The 17420-nt window shown below is 37.7% G+C and overlaps 2 protein-coding genes across 8 annotated transcripts in view; one reads left to right on the top strand and one right to left on the bottom strand.

Annotated features, from left to right (window-relative positions):
- Positions 1 to 3780: 3780 nt before the first annotated feature.
- FCF1 (FCF1 rRNA-processing protein) lies at positions 3781 to 13936 on the bottom strand. Of its 3 annotated transcripts, XM_020906908.2 has the most exons (8): positions 13835 to 13936; positions 12861 to 12928; positions 11717 to 11788; positions 10977 to 11125; positions 7944 to 8016; positions 6197 to 6284; positions 4724 to 4818; positions 3781 to 4009 (listed from the first exon to the last, which is right to left on the bottom strand). In XM_020906908.2, the coding sequence occupies exons 1-8, from the start codon at positions 13835 to 13837 to the stop codon at positions 3961 to 3963; spliced, it is 597 nt and encodes a 198-aa protein (XP_020762567.1). In that variant the 5' UTR covers positions 13838 to 13936; the 3' UTR covers positions 3781 to 3960. The 3 variants fall into 3 exon arrangements, with proteins under 3 accessions (XP_020762567.1, XP_070325732.1, XP_070325733.1); XM_070469631.1 differs by lacking the exons at positions 12861 to 12928; positions 13835 to 13936 and adding an exon at positions 13230 to 13828; XM_070469632.1 differs by lacking the exons at positions 12861 to 12928; positions 13835 to 13936 and adding an exon at positions 12573 to 12836.
- Positions 13937 to 13960: 24 nt separating this feature from the next.
- The window catches only part of AREL1 (apoptosis resistant E3 ubiquitin protein ligase 1), a 43610-nt gene continuing 40150 nt past the window's right edge, over positions 13961 to 17420 (top strand). For 3 of the 5 annotated variants that reach the window (XM_020906904.2, XM_070469630.1, XM_020906903.2), the window contains exons 1-2: positions 13961 to 14106; positions 16279 to 16378. The gene's annotated coding sequence lies outside the window, so the exon portion shown is untranslated. The remainder of the gene's footprint in view (positions 14107 to 16278; positions 16379 to 17420) is intronic. The other 2 variants (XM_020906905.2, XM_020906902.2) reach the window with 1 other exon arrangement.

Raw genomic sequence — 17420 nt, 5'->3', positions numbered from 1 at the left:
AGTGAGAGACAGATCAAAGAGTTAAAAACAAATATATGGATACAGAAGACTAAAACAATCAGGTAGATCTTATGGGTAAATACCAAACCTTTTACCCTGATGACACCAGGTAATACAGAATATATCTCATTTTCAGCTGTATATGGAATTTTCATGAAATTGACCTCATGTTAGGCTACAAAGAAAACCTTAGTATTTTCCATATTGCATATTTAAGCAGCATATTGTTTTTGCATACTTTATGCCATCTTTTAATTTACTGAAGTGTAATTTACAAATACAACTTTAATTTACAAATACAATTCCTGCTGACAGTGACTACAGCCATGAAATTAAAGGATACTTGCTCCTTGGAAGGAAAGCTATGACAAACCTATACAGTTTATTAAAGAGCAAAGACATTACTCTGCAGACAAAGGTCCTCCGTATAGTCCTAGGAGTGGAGTTATTGGGTTGTATACACAGTGTATTTTCTAATTATTTCCAACAGTTTTGTGTCATTCTGATTTAGGCACATCTTGTAAATACCATATAGCCACAAGATTTTAAAAACATCCAATCTGAGCATTTGTCTTTAATAAGAGAACTTAACTAGTCACATTCATCATGGGTACTGTTTGGACTTCTTCCTGCCAACTTACTTTGTCTTCTATTTACTGTTATTTCTTCTCTACCTGATTCTGCATTCCTTTTCCTTTTAAAATTAACATATACTGAAATATACAGATCTCCGGTGGCGTATTCTGCTTTTGTATTTGTTTGTTTGTTTTTATTTACTTATTTTGCTTTTGTATTTTTAAAAAAATCTATTTGGCTGTTTCGAATGTTAGTTGTGGCACATGGGATTTTAGCGCCCTGACCAGGGATGAAACCTTTATCCCCTACATTACAAGGTGTAGAGGACTACTAGGGAAGTCACAACTTCCTTCCTTTTTAAAGCTGCATACTTTCCATTGTGTGTATATACCACATTTTGGTTATTCATTCATCTGTTGATGGACGCTTGCATTGCTTTGTCCTCTTGACTACTGTGAATAGTGATGCCAATGAACATGGGTATACAAATATCTTTCAGATACTGCTTTCAACTCTTTTGTATATATACCCCAAAGTGGAATTGCTGTATTATATGGTAGTTCTTTATAAAACTTCCTTTTTGAGGAAGCGTATTATTTTTCATAGCAACTGTACCATTTTACATTTCCATCAACGGTACACAGTAGTTCCAGTTTTTCCATATCCTTGTCAACTCTTGTTATTTAGTTATGCTTACCCGCAGCCATCTTAATAGGTATGAGGTGGTAACTGTGATTTTGATTTGCATTTCCCTAATGATAAGTGACTTGAATATCTTTTCATGTGCTTTTTGGCCATCTGTATGTCTTCTCCAGAAAACTATCTATTCAAGTCCTCTTACTTTTAATTCTACCTCATTGTTTTTAAGTGCTCATGACATTCCATGGTATAGATGAAAATTAAAACTTTCAGATGGATATTTACATTCTTTTCAATATTTCTGTTATAGTGGTATAGTAAGCCTCTTTTTATATACTTCCTTGTACACATATGTGAAGTTTACATATTTATCATGCATTTATCTCACACTGATCATATATTTTAAAGGAAATCACCTATGATACCTATAAATAACTAAACAATAGAATTAGGCTCACATGGCATCTGTAATTTTTATTTTAATGGATCCTAGTGAAGTGAAAGTCATTCAGTCATGTTCGACTCTTTGTGACTCCATGGATTTATACAGTCCATGTAATTCTCTAGGCCAAAATACTGAAGTGGGTAACCTTTCTCTTCTCCAAGGGATCTTCCCAACCCAGGGATCGAATCCAGGGTCTCCCGCATTGCAGGTGGATTCTTCACCAGCTGAGCCACAGTGGAAGCCCAAGAACACTGGAGTGGGGAGCCCATCCCTTCTCCAGGGGATCTTCCTGACCCAGAAATCAAACCAGGGTCTCCTGCATTGCAGGTGGATTCTTTTCCAACTGACCTATCAGGGAAGCCTAACGGATACTAAACTACTGCTGTCCAAAAATGGTTTTACTTATTTGCATTCTTGTCAGCACTACATGACTGCCCATGTCCTTATGCCCTTATTATATATATTGGAAATTTTTTTGGTCAGTCATTTGTCTTAATTTTGGGGGAATTTCTTTTTTGCATAAAAATCTAATTTTAATGTATCCGCACTTATCAATCTTTTCTTTTATGGCTTTTACATTCTTCATCTTCAAGAATTTTGCTGCTAAGTCACTTCAATGACATGACTTTAGTCATGTCCGACTCTGCAATCCTATGGACCATAGCCTGCCAGGCTCCTGTCCATAGGATTATCCAGACAAGAATAATGGAGTGGATTACCATGCCCTCCTCCAGATCTTCCAAACCCAGGGATCGAACCTGCGTCTCATATGTCTTCTGCATTGGCAGGCAGGTTCTTTACCACTAGCGCCACCAGGAAGCCGTCTTTTAGAATTCTACTCAGGGCTTACATACATTTTCCTTTTTCTTTTCCTAATACTTCCATGCTGGATGGCATCACCGACTTGATGGACATGAGTTTGAGCAAGCTCTGGGAGTTGGTGATGGACATGGAAGCTTGGAGTGCTGCAGTCCATGGGGTTGCAAAGAGCAGGACACGACTGAGTGACTGAACTGAACTGAATACTTCCATGGCTTAAAAAATATTTAGACTTTGATCCACTTGAAGGATATGAAGTAGAAATATAATTTTTTTTTCAAATGGATAACCAACTTTTTTTCAAATGGAGAGTGATAGAATAATCACTATCATTTACTGAACAACACTTACTTCTATCAGGTACTATTCAATTCAATCCTATCTTATTGGGGTTGTTTTGAGGATTAAATAAAACATTTTTATTTTTTTTCTATTTTTTGGCTACCCCTAGCATACGAGATCTTGGTTCCCAACCAGAGATTGAACCCAGGCCCCCTGCAGTGAAAGTACGATGTCTTAACTACTGGACTGCCAAGCAAGTCCCTAAATAAAACATTTTAAAGGGAAACAACGAAAGCATCAAATGCTTATGTAATTTGCCCAATTCATACAAATATTAACTGCTAAAATCAGGATCCTAACCCTAGTGGGATGACTCCACAATATTTGGTCTTCTAATGCAATTTTCTTTTCCCATAGATTTTTACATTTTTTATTTTAATACCAGCTTTATAATGTACTAAATTACCATAAATACATAGGTCTATTTATGGACTTTCTAGTCTGTTTCAATGACCTATTTGTTCTTATACTGTCTTGTGATCATGTAAAACATCTAAACTGATCATGTTATCCATCTGAATTAAAAACTAAATGACTCCCTGTTGACCTCAGGATTAAGTCCAAACCCTTCATCCTGTCATATAAAGCCCCTCCCTCCCACCTCCTACCTCTGGAGTCTCAGATGGGAGCATAGACTCCTCCCTTCTGTGTTCTAGCTCTCTTTCAAGATTAACTCAAACATAACTACCTTTAGTCCTTCCTCTCTCCCCATCTCAACCAAGGAAAAAGAAATCATTCTTTCCACCTGTATGTCTACTCCATCATACTTTTATCCTAGCATCACTATTTCACTGTATTTCACTACATGTCTCTTTTCTACCATAATATGAATATTCTGAGGATAAGACCACATCTTATTAAATGCCTACCATAAACTTAATAAACATTTGAGTAAATCAATATAAAATGACCATCATATTATATGAGCAATTTTCTGATTTATAAAAAGATGCAGGAAATTTTAAAATGACACAAAATTTAATTTTAAAGACAACACTGAAAAGTGAGTATATTTAACTATACTCAGCTCACTATAGAGCAAGTGGGTGAGTGCAATAGTAATTCACGCTATAGCATGTTTAGTGAACTGGCAAAAGAGAAAATGGGTCAAAGGAAGATGGAGAAATTTTCTCTTTTCATTAGAACCGAGGGGCTCCGTAATCATCTGGCATCCGCTCAATGTTGTACCTGATCAGGACAAAAAATTAACATTGGTTAGAAACCAGATCCCACCTTAAAAGCCCATCCTTTATTGATTATATCGCTGTCACCTCCTGCTGTGAATCCTTTTTGTCAGTGGGGACATTTTAAAGGCCTATCATAATGAATGATTTACAGCAAAATGCTGACTATATTATCTTTATTCTTCAAAGTGAGAAAGTTAACAAGTTGGAGAGCCAGGTATGGAGTCCAGGTGTGCCCAAGCCCCTCACCCATATTCTTCCAATTTTGTTGTGTTTGTCCCAGGATAAAAAGTTGGCCAATAATAGTCTGAGGACTGACACAGGAACATCAAAGAAGGATAAAAGCAGCTTTTTTAAAAAAAAATATGAACTTCCAGTTTCCCAGATAAGGTGCTAATTACCTGCACTAGGTTTTCAAAAAAAAAAAAAAGGTATTTCTAGCCAAAAAGATAAGCTTAAGTTACTGCTTTGTATCAATATTTAAGGCCACACATTTCCCTATTCCTTCTAGTGATCTTACTGTAACAATGTGAATGTCTGCCTCATTCCTAAATCCTAGCTTTATCTTTTGCCTGTGTTCTTGTCATTAATATTTTGTCTCATTTATTCAAATAGAACCATGTAAACATTTTATACATCAATTTTTTTTTTCCAAATCCTTCTATATCTTGACATCAACTATGTACAGTTAATCACTTCTCTAAGAGAAACTTCTCACCTATGGTTAGAAATGTACATGATGGGAACTCCAGGGATCTTCCGGATTCTTCGTTTAAGGTCCCGGTCAACTGTGGCCACAATGTAACACTTGTGCTGGAAAAGACAGCATTTGGTGTTCACACAGAGCTCACTAAATGACACTGGATACAATCACTGGTTAGTCTGAAGAATTACTCATTTTTACAGTAAACAAGAAAAGAAAGGCTAAAAGAAATTGGTGAGTAGTTCTAGATTGAGGAGCTCATATTTATCACATAAAACATAACAAGTTACCTGGGCTGATTGTGGCTCTACGAATCTTGATGGGGAGAAGATAGAAAAACTAGTTAAAAGCTGCAAATTGTTTTTTGTCTCATAAATGGAAGGGATTTTCATGTCTAGGGCAGACAATTCGGTTTTCTGAAAACACCCTTAGAAAGACTATGCAAAGGCAGAGTTACAGCCTTAGATCTGAAGGCACAGCTTTTGCCTTTAGAAGGATCTCCGGGGCTGGTCCTACTCTGGAGGCCTCCTCGTGGTGGAGGGAGGCTACCACCTGGGCTCTGAAGCCAGAATAGGACGATCTCCAGGACAAGTCAGAGTCAAACAGCTCTAAAGCACTAACATTTAGCAACCCGTCTGGAACTAATTTGTATTATATTGATACTTTACTTTTCTCCTACCCAAATCTCTTGCTGAGTCTTATAAAGAGTTGTAGACTGGGGCCAGCCATGCTATGGGGAATTAAGGGAAATGCCGGCCCCACCCAAGGGATGAAGTGGTTCAAGGAATGGCAGTGTGGTCACTACAGAAAGATGATTATTTTCCGCATAGACAGGCTTTTTAAGGGCAATCAGCAACAGAAGTTCTGGCAGTGTTTGACAAGGAAGAACAGATGAATCAAAAACCTACTTATTCTACTTATTCTAGGGTATGTGTGAAATAGCACCCTGGCAGACTCAGACTCAAAATTCCTACACAGGGAGTAAATGGAACTTTACTCAATTATTTATTTTTTGGCTGCACTGCATGGCATGTGGGATCTTAGTTTCTCAATCAGGGATCAAACCTGTGCCTCCTGCATTGGAAATGCATAGTCTGGACCATCAGGCAAGTCCGTGGAACCTTATTTTAGATTCACAGGGAGATGGAACCTGATATATTAGTATGTCTATACTCACCCACTTAAACCATATTATAGAGGAGATTTGTGGGATAAAGAATCAATAAATGCTCCAAATTACACCCCCAATAAATGCAGATGCCAAGATCTGAGACCATGTCTCCTCCCCAAACCCATGATCCTTCTTCATTATGGTTACAGTATGCACTTCCAATCCACTCTCTCAAGTGAATGAGGACACCGACATGTCCCATGAAGGGATTCTATGTGATTTTTTTATCATTTATATTCCTAGATACATGAACATTTAGGAAATAATAGCTTATCTTTTTTAAATAGCACAGTGTAAATATTAAAAAATGATGATACCTGAGTTACTCTTTGCACTAAGCAGTCATCTGCATAGGTTCCTTTGTGTGTACATGGTAATCGCTCAAACCTTGGATCCTTGGCAATCCTATATGGTTATAAAAGTGGATTAATAAAAACATTCAAGCAACTAAGTAACTTCACAACTTTCAACCAGTGAAATAAGAGTAATGTGATCTCTGTGGAGATTTCAAGACACCCCTCTCCCCCTGAAGCTTATCTTCTATATAACTGGGAAGACAATTTATAGAGAAGGGAATTAAAGCTTACTGACTGAGAGCTCCCAAGCATTACATCACACACTTGTTACAGAAATCTGAAATATTATATTTCTGTTTTACAGATAAATAAGTAGATTCAGAGAGCTTGATTAATTTGTTCAAAGCTATACAGGTGGGAAAAGCCAGGATTCAAAACTAAATCAAATTAAACCTAACCATTTTGCTTTTAGGACGCTGTCTTACACAAATACACAAGAATACAGGTGCAAGGATGATCACTACAATATGGTTTATAGCAGTGGAAAACTGGAGATGATCTGAATATCCATCAGCAAGGTAAAAGTTAAATACATTTTGGTATTTCTATCCTATTTTAAAAAAGAGGTAGAGCTGTATGTACTAATGTGGGAGGACATATAATAAACAAAGCAGATGACAGACACATATATAACATTAAAAAATCACATTCATCACTGTTTTCACTGGTCTCAATAGAAAGGTCCTTAGCATTGGGAATGTGATTAGCTTATGATTATCCCAAACTCAAAATCAGTGTCTGTCAATTGTTCTTCACATGAAAATGGTATTTCATGAAAAAGCAGCTCGTTCAGCTCACAGCTCAAGCACACAAATACTTCTCGTTGAGATAATGTTCATCCTTTGCTCTGTTTTCCTTCTCCTTCCAGTTTTACTGAGATGGAAGTGACATACAGCACTGTGTGAGTTTAAGGTCCATAGAACGATGACTTGATTTACACCTATTATGAAATGACTGCCGTAGAAATGTTAAGGGAGCACCCACCAGCAGAAGTGCTTTGTGTGTGCTTCTCATTTCACCACAAGGAATACTGATGTGTATTCCAGGGTTGAGATTTAACACTGTTAATGAATTTTACAGCTCTATTAAGGATATTCTTAAGTGACTCTGGTATTAAAAAAAAGAAAACTGCCAGCGAAGAATAAAAAAAACTACTAGCATTACTTAGCCCCAATGTCTTGATTTGTACTAAGGTACTGCCATTTTTTTGCATTCAGTGCAAATGTCAGCACAGTGACAAAGGCAACACCTTGGTAGTATTATGAAAACAGTTTTGCAAACTCCAGGCAAAGGTCTCTGGGACTCTGGGGGTGGAGGAGGGTTCCCACACTTTGGGAACCACTAAACTGAAAGGCACTTTCTAGAGTGAACTCAAAACTTCTTGTAAGTAAACTGAAAATTGTTTAAGTGTGAGATTCTGAAGAAGATAACCAGATAACAAACTAACAGAAAGACACTTTCTAAGTGAAAATCTAGAGGAACGTTAAAGGAGGCCCAGGAGACCTGTATGACTAAGGAACTTTAGTTCAAAAAGCTTCAGCTTGAAAACTCTAACCTTCAAATGTTTGCTTTCTAAGTTAACTAGTTTTGTATGATTTTTATTTAAACTAACCAGACAAGAAATCTTTGGAGAGCAAACAGAAGAAGGAGGGTCAAAAGAATCTTCAGTGCACCAATCTAAAACAAATCTAGATCAGCTCCTTCCTACCTTAAAGCCACTCTATACTTCTGCCCCAATTTCTCAATTTCAGCCATTACACAGTCAGTTATACAAGGGATACCTGCCAGGAAAAAAAAAAAAATTAGCAACAAACTTGCGAAGGAAATGATTTTACTCTCTGAATTTTATCCTGTTGAGAGTTTTACCACTAGCCACCAGGAAATTCCCTGAATTATATACTTTAAATGAGTGACTTACATGGTATGTGGATTGAATCTTGAAGTTGTTAAATAGCATGAAGATAAAAAAGTAAATAATGCATGATCTATTCTTATTCGTGAACAAAAATAACCTCACAGAATGAGGTTATTTATTATGAACAAAATTACCCCACAGAAACTGTATATGAATTTTTAAAAACTGCCCCTTTCTGAGGAAAGGCATAATAGGGAACTTTCATTTTCTTTATAATGGATTATTAATTTTTTTCCACAAATACACGAACACTCTTGAGAACAGACAAAGTTAAGACATCTTAAACTAAAATACGATGCCTAGAAGAAAAAGCAGTTGTAAAATGGAGGAAAGAAGATAGGAGGAGCAGGTAGGCATGGAATTAAGAGGGCAATACATGCCTTAAAAGGGTCAATTTCAAAGCCATGCAGCACTGAAGCAAGAGCTTGCATCTGGAGCAGGGAAATGGGTCAGGAAGATCACTACAAAGAGGACTCTTAGTAGAAAAGAAAGCCCATAGGTAGATAACCATCCTCCTCTCTTGGAGTGTCAAACAGAAATGGAAGGGACCAGGAGCTATGAAAAGGTCAAAGGGACATCTCCAAGCCAAAACGAAGATAAAGGCCTTCTTTTAAGAATAAAGGCAAGTGAAGAAAAATGAAATAAGCAGAGCTTAAAACAGTTAAGGGATCTCCTAGCTAACTGAACTTGTAATGCACTTGAATGTTTCTTCAGCCTTTGCTCTGAGATATTATGTTACACAGAAAAGTGGCATTTTCCTTAGTAAGTTTTTTTCTCTCAGAAAAGGCACTGTGAGAGCATTTAGCTTGTATGCATTATAGCTGTACTCTATGGTATCTACAACTGGAGAAAGACCTAACTATAAGACCAACGCTATCCCAAACAATCATCTTTTTTTTTTTGGCCATGCCATGTGGCTTATAGGATTTTAGTTCCTCAACCAGGGACTGAATCTGCATCTTTGACAGTGAAAGTGCCGAGTCCTAAGCACTAGGCCACCATGGACTTCCCCTGAACCATTCAGATAATAGTAGTAGAGCTAGAGAGCCAGGGAAGCAATGCAACGCCAAGGGGCCAAGCTTGAACCCTCCATCCGTTTTGTTCATAAATAGGTCACAGCATTCCTGGAGAAGCAGCTAAGACAGCTATAACAAACACTCTTAGAATAGAAGTCTACCAAGATTTGTTTCTTCCCTTAATCAGGCCACTCTAGTCCAATTTTAGGCATGGTCATGCTCCAACTTCAGACCACCCTTTATTATTTCTAAGAGATTTAAGAAAAAAATTTTTTAAGTATTACATGTACATAGCTTTAAAAAAATACAAAAAGGCCTATATGAAAAAATAATGATCCCTTGATCTTTTTCCACCCCACCAATTCTGAGAGTTGGACTCTAAAGAAGGCTGAGCACTGAAGAATTGATGCTTTCAAATTGTGGTGCTGGAGAAGATTCTTGAGAGTCGCCTGGACAGCAAGGAGATCAAACCAGTCAATCCTAAAGGAATCAACCCTGAATATCGTTGGAAGAACTGATGCTGAAACTGAAGCTCCAATACTTTGGTCACATGGTGGAAGAGCCAACTCACTGGAAAAGAACCTGATGCTGGGAAAGGCTGAGGGTAGGAGAAGGGAGAGACAGAGGATGAGATGGTTGGATGGCACCACATGACTCAATGGACATGAGTCCATTGACCCAATGGACATGAGTTTGAGCAAACTCTGGGAAATAGTGAAGGACAGGAAAGCCTGGTGTGTGGCACTATGTGGGGTTGCACAGAGTCAGACATGACTGAGTGACTGAACAAATTCTGATCCTTAGAGATGACTTTTAATTTCATTGGCTGTTTTTCTCACTTGGTGGTTACATTCATAACTGATATAATAAACTTATGCAGTTAATTTTTATATTAATTTTAGGCATTTAAAGAATTATCCATCACACATCCCTTATCCCACCCTGCTAATTTTAATAAATCAATAAATAGCATTAACATTACTATCACTCTCTAAATGTTCACTATGTAGTGTCTTTTATATATATTATAGGAGGTATGAAGTTTTTCCTTTGATTCCAATAGTTTATTCTTTATGGCAAAGTGTAAGTTTAATTTTCATTTGTACCTTTAACTAGATGACTTGAAAATGTGTGAATATAAACCCACCACAAAATAAAACAGATCTCACTATTATGAAGTTATTTCCCTGTACTTGTCCTAAACTATCTTTTTCCTCCTCATGGTAGGAAAAGAAGACCATTTGAAGGAGGAGACACCCAAACACAGAAGGGAAATCTATTAATGGTAAACTACATATCTAGGTGTAAATAAACTACCTCAGATCCTTCGTGGTACAAATAAACACCAGACTGAATAAACTTAGGAATAGTTGACCATAATCATTTCTAGTTCTGAGATTATAAATGGCTGGCAAAATGTCTTATTTAGCTTTTCCACACTGAAGTGGATAGGAGAATGTTTCCTACTTAATGTAAATAATATATATATAGTGAGAAATTAAATGTTTTTATTTATCCAGAATTTTAAAATCCTAAATCCTAAAACAGAAAATTCCCCATCTATTTTCTAAGTTGATGTCTGTAATGATGGTCAAAGCATACAAAGTGTTTTCTCAATTGTCAAAGTTTAATTATTCCCAGTCAAATTTGCATTATATTTCAATTCATTGAAAAGGGTCCCTGCTATGGTGAGCAAATTAAATGGCCAGCAATTCAGTTAACTAGAACCCTATTTCCCTTTTTTCATGTATTTGGGTAAGTATGATTATTATTTACAAATGTTACAGAAATGGAAATGTCTGATACTCACACTTGGCATACAGGCAGTCCATCATTGACTGAACTAAGTCCAGTTTGGCTTTAATGGAAAAGTTGATAAAGTTGGTATCGACCAGGATGTGGTAAGGTGGGCCCAGCTGTGTGTTATATTGGAAGAATAAGCAGGAAGGGTGTTGGGGGCTGGAAGAAAAAGGAAAAAAACACCAAGTAATGTCTACACTGATATTCTGGTATAAATAAACAAAAAAGAAGTCTCTGCTTGGAGAATAGTTTGCTCCTTTCCCCCTGTTCATTGGAAGTAAATCCTGTGATGATATATCCATCACCAATCTAGGGCAAAATGAGAAAAATAAGAAAAATGTGATGAGGTTTCCTAAAGTTAAATGTACTTACGTAAAAGGAATAACCTTTATCCTGAAACTATGCTCTTACTACTTTTTGGTGATATGCTGTCTCTTTTATGAAATGCAGGTATATTAATTAACAATCTTTCAATTTTCTTTTGAAAGATTCTTGGCAAAGAGAAAAAAAATGATATTAGATTTAATCCCTAGGATTTTAGGGAAACTTTTACTGCTCCATGAAGTCCAAAAACCTTTGAACTGTTAGAATTGGTTTATACTCATCAATACCACTTCATCTGCCTAGCTGTGCCAGACTTAAATGACTGAGCAAGTCAGTTCAGGGGATGCCTGAGTTGCTCGGAGGTCTATAGTTTTAGAATCTTTCTTCGAGTTTTAAAGGAAAACTTGAAATTTTTTGATTACTCACACTTCTCTTTCCTTGAGTGCACTGGGATCTTTCTTTTCTTTCTTTTTTGGTTTTAATCTATCCTTTTCTTTACTAGAAAAAAAAAGAAAAGAAAATTCAATGTAGGGGAGAAAAAAGTCCACAGCAGTGATTACATAGTTAATCAGTAAAACCTAATTAAGTTTTAAAATCATTAGCTAATAATCCATATAAATTGTTAGTGGATAAATAAATGTTGGTTATATTATTTCTTTCTTTGTCAGAAGCTCTCATATGAAGGATAAAAATCCACCTCCAAGCAGTGGGTAAACAGGCTGACATTTATCCGCTGAAGACTCCGATGCTTCAACAGCAGGAGGAAAAGGGTTCCCCCACATGTCTCTTGTAAAACGCTAAAATGTGACAATATATATATACAGAATTTAACCTTAACTAGAAACAAATTATTATTAGTGGTTCAAATTTCCTTAAAATTACATAATACGTACTAAAGGTCAAGAATACAATTTAACAACAATGAAGACTCTAATGACTACTCCTTTGTACTGAGACTCTTAAACACAATGAAGCCTAGTCTTTGTTTAATAACTCCATCCATTCTTAACCAAGCTGGCAAGTTGTTTGGTTCCTACTTATACTAGGTAATATCATTCTGCTCTCTTCCTCCACAGTCATAAATCTTGTAAGATTTATCAAATGGAGACACCTAGATGTTTTCCCATTTTTTGTTTCAAAAATACTTGAGTTATCAGGTGCTGGTACACAAGACAATGATAATCTCTGACCTCACTGTCTTTTAAAAATTATAACAAACTTTTCTCCCCTCCTGGGGAATGTAGCAGTGTAATGACAAAAACCTAAAGAAAATCGTACCTACCTCACAGAACAGTCAGGAGGCTTAAAAGTGACATGGCATATACAGTACATAGAAACGGTGATACAAATTGAATACTTAAGAGATGCTGAATTCCCAACCCATTCACCAGTGCACCTGCTCAGCAGCTAAGGGACTGTTGTACTTTATTACTCTTTAATAGTCCGAGACATAATAACACCAAAAGTAAACAAAACAACAAAAATAACAACAGAAACTTATACTACTTATCCCCTCGTGATTTCTATAGCTCTGGGCAGTCTAGGAACCCAGATGATTCCAGACACTCACAGCCTCTGATCTCTGAGACTAAGCATTCGCTTCATGGTCGCATACTTCCGTGTTTTCTTTTGCTTCCCCTTGAAACAAAAATTTTACAGTTAAAAAGAGTTGGAAATACACCGCATATTCCTGAGTTCCTTTTCTTTTGTCCACACCCTTCTTCCCTCAAATACCCACTTCCTTCTATCTGCCTCAACCAGACTTTATTTTCTTGGGCTCCAAACTCACTGCAGATGGTGACTGCAGCCATGAAATTAAAAGACGCTTGCTCCTTGGAAGAAAAGTTATGACCAACCTAGACAGCATATTAAAAAGCAGAGGCATTACTTTGCCAACAAAGGCTCGTCTAGTCAAAGCTACGGTTTTTCCAGTAGTCACCTATGGATGTGAGAGTTGGACTCTATAAAGAAAGCTGAGTGCCGAAGAATTGATGATTTTGAACTGTGGTGTTGGAGAAGACTCTTGAGAGTCCCTTGGACGGCGACGAGACCCAAGCAGTCCATCCTAGAGGAAATGAGTCCTGAATATTCATTGGAAGGGCTGATGCTGAAGGTGAAACTCCAATACTTTGGCCACCTGATGCGAAGAAACTAACTCATTTGAAAAGACCCTGATGCTGGGAAAGATTGAAGGCAGGAGGAGAAGGGGATGACAGAGGATGAGATGGTTGGATGGCATCACCGACTCGATGGACGTAAGTTTGGGTAAACTCCGGGAGTTGGTGATGGACAGGGAGGCCTTGCGTGCTGCAGTCCATGGGGTCACAAAGAGTCAGACACGACTGAGCGACTGAACTGAACTGACTTAACCCATCCTCCCAACTCGCTAAAACATAACAAGCACTACTCCCGCAGTTTAAAAAGTGAGATCGGAATGAAAATAAGCAAGGAGACTTTCGTGGGAGTTTGGCCAAGGGCCACTCCCTGAATCTCCTCCCAGACGTGGTCTGACAATGCCCATTCTCGGATTCCCTGGGGTCTCACCATGTTCACGCCACGCTCTTGTTACTTCCGGAATCACCGGCGGCGCGGCTCGTTTGCGTCATCCGTACGCCGCTTCCGTCAAAGGCTAGCCCGGAAGCGGAAGCCGCTTTGGGAAACGGAAAAGCCCAGAAGCGGGTTCCCAGCTGCTGGCTGGGGAGTCTGTACTGGGTTCTCTTGAGTGGGAGGGTCTAGGGCCGTATTTTCTGCTGGTGCTGCCGCCGCCTCCCAGGGTAGCAGAGCTGAGACTTCGCCGTGCTGCACCCCCAGTTTGGGTAATGTTTCCCTCTTACATCGCTTCAGCACGAGGCAGAGCCCAGAGGAGCTGCCTGCATTGTAGAGTTCTAGAGAGAAGGGAGAACAAGGGTAGAGGGAACGACATTCTGGGTTGCCCAGTAGGTTTGGGGGAAACACGTTCTCCTCATCCTTTAGCGGCGGCATCAGGTCTTTATCGTTCTCCGCGGAGGCTCTGGTTCCTCCTTGGTTCTCCCAGCCGGCATTGTGCTTGGAGTAGCCAAGTGGACGCTTCTCGTGATTTCCCCCGAGTGAACACCGTGTATTCGTCTTGGTGAAGCCATGAAGGATGGAGGGATGAGGGATGGAGCAGCATTTGAGGGCTTTGAGGGCCTTCTTTAGACTGTCTCTAGAAAAATCGAGACAGACGCTTGCCAGTGTTAATAGTTACCAAGCCAGGAAAATGCTGGGAAATAATTAGCATTGTATTTTGAAGCCTTGGTGTGTTATCTTTCATGGAAAAGATGAGAGTTTTTGAGAACAAGAAGGGTAAGATAACTTCCATTTTTTTGAGTACCTTTTTAAGTACTCTGGTGGTTCTTAACCTTTCGAAGATCCAGGGACAGTTCTTTAATAAGTGGGTACACGTTGCAACATTTGTCATACAATTATGAGACTGGTGACCTCAAAGCCTATCTGTGAACCCTCTAGGTCTCTGCGCTTGACGTTAAGAACCCTGATCCTATATATTGTATTAGGTATTTTAACTATATTACCTTCTTTGACCTTCACAGTTAGTTCACTTACCCCCATTTTACATATGGGAAGCTGAGGCCTAGACTTTGTTCAGGGGTTTGTTTGTGTCTAATTCCACAGTCCGTACTTACTGCACAAAGCTGTCCTGATGTTTGAAATCCAAAGAGGTTATGAGGTTAAAGAAAAAAAAGCTGACGATAGCAGCATAAGCCTTATCATGAAAAATTAACATGGACTTTGTATTAACATGGATTTTGGAGTCTGACTGATGGGGTTTTAAAAATCCCTGTTCTGACCTCTAATTACTTGTATGTCATTGGGTGATTTTATCTGTGCTTCAGTTTATTTGTAAAATAAATAGTATCTGTCTTACAAGAATGGCTGTCAGTAATCAGGACTAAGTGAGTTAAAGCAGGAAGTCCCTAGAAGTGTGGTCACATCGAGTAAACCCTATTAAAGTATTTTCTGTTATCATTGTGTGTCTTCTGTCGAAGTATTCCAATGGTATTTTAATATAGTTGCTCAGTTTTGGAACTTGAGTGTGTTATAACCTCAAGAACTTTATTACATTTTCAGTTCTTGAAAAGCTCATTTGCAGGGTGATTTCTTGAGTTGATCTGAGTACACAGTTTTATTCCTACTTTCCCTTTTAGGCATGCATGCATGTAGATAGCTTTGTAGGGCACATATTTGACTTTGTAGGCTCTGAATTTTTGACATTGAAATAATTTTGTTATAGAAGCATCTACAGATACTCTGTATGCCTCCTGCTTTACCCCATTTGTGGTTTACTAGAAGTTCCTAATCTTTTGGAAACAGCCTTTCTGCCAAGCTGTCATGGTGACACGATAGCCACAACTTTTCTGATGCATTAGAACCTCATGGTGATTAGGCAATAAGCTTTTTAAGTAAACATGATCTGTGTGTTTATTTTGAACATTTGGAGACTGATTAGTATTATATATAGGTTTAGAGAGAAAATTGCATATAATTAAATAGTAATTTGCATTTAAATTCAGGCATCGACAGAAAAACACTCTCTTGGTAATGTGTACCCTGAATTTTGAATTCCATGAACAATAACAAATTTAAAAAAACAAGTAGTGTGTAATATCTATTCTGAGACTTTTCTGATTTCCTTGATTGTTAAAGCTTGCTAGGGAGCTAAATTAGTGTGGGAACACTATGGAGGATGAGAACATACTTAGGAAAATATTATTTGTTGTTGTTTTTTTTTTTGCTTTGTAATTTTGTTCCAATCCAAGATTCTTATGTTCTAAGATTAAAGTACCAGGATATCCTATAGCATATTTTGGTAGTGATGGGAGGGACAGATGGTGTTGCTTTGTGTTGGGTGGGAGCAGAAAGTAATTGATTTTGATTACATACTTGTGAGAAAAATTAGTGATTTTAGTCCTTCTCAACAGTCAAGAGGGTTGTTTGGTTCTTTTCTGCAGTCTTGAAGAGAAAGAATTGCTCAAGGCATTCGACCCACAGTTTGAACACATAATTGGGCTTGGACTTCATTCCATTCACTAATTGCCCTGACTTACTAATGTAAGTTGTTAACAAATTGCTTTTTAAAATTTTGGATGATGAATCTTGTATGTCAGTGTTAGAAAGTTCGATGTATATTCACTTTGTGGCCATTAAGAAAAAAAATCACATATATTTTCTTCTGTTTCAAGTTACAGTTTTTACACTTTTTAAAGAAGATGTATCTATTTCTTTACTTACTTATTTGACTGCATCAGATCTTAGTTGTGGCACTCAGGGTCTTTGTCATGTCATGTGAGATCTTTTGTTGCTGTGAACAGACTTTCTGGTTGAGCCGTGAGGGCTTAGTTGCTCCAAAGCATGTGGGATCTTAGTTCCCTGACCCAAGGATTGAACCTGTATCCCATGTGTTGCAAGGTGGATTCTTAGCCACTGGACCACCAGCAAAGTCCCTTTACACTAACTTTTATGTCTCATGTAATAGGAGTTTTTTCCCCAACAAACATTAGTTGCTGTTAGTTATTTCTCAGTTAGCTTGACTGCATCTAAATGTGGTAGCATGGTATATGTACAGCAGTCTGTTTGTAAGATATCGATATTGAACTGGTTTGTCAGGATACTTGAGAAGTGTGTTACTGCTGCGTGTTCATTCATTCAGGGCCATTTATTGGAGGCCCATTCTGCTCCAGGCAATGTGCTGGTTATTCTTCAAGAACACAGGCCTGTATTAGAGAAAGAGCTGTGAGCAGATAAATTATGGTAGGTGGTTGAACCAAGGTATGCAAATTGAAATATTTTATTTAAAAAATTTTTTTAAATTTTGTATTGGGGGTAGCAAATTGAAATATTGTAGAGAATTTATTCTACCTGTTCATCTTTATGGAAATGGACCAGGTCAGAGTACTGTTATGTAATATTTATTTAGTGCTATAACATATAACAGATTGAATCTTATGACCATAATGGATTCTAGTACATCAATTTATCTTTTAAATGACTTCAGTCATTAAATAGTTTAGATGTAAATTTCAGTTGTCTTTCTTTTGTTTCTTTGTTTACGCTTCACTAATGTTCTTTTGCATAGTAGTTTCCAAAGTTCTGA

The sequence above is a fragment of the Odocoileus virginianus genome, chromosome 6 (assembly GCF_023699985.2).
Source record: "Odocoileus virginianus isolate 20LAN1187 ecotype Illinois chromosome 6, Ovbor_1.2, whole genome shotgun sequence".
NCBI classification, from domain to species: domain Eukaryota; kingdom Metazoa; phylum Chordata; class Mammalia; order Artiodactyla; family Cervidae; genus Odocoileus; species Odocoileus virginianus.
This window is presented reverse-complemented; position numbering and strand designations above follow the sequence as displayed.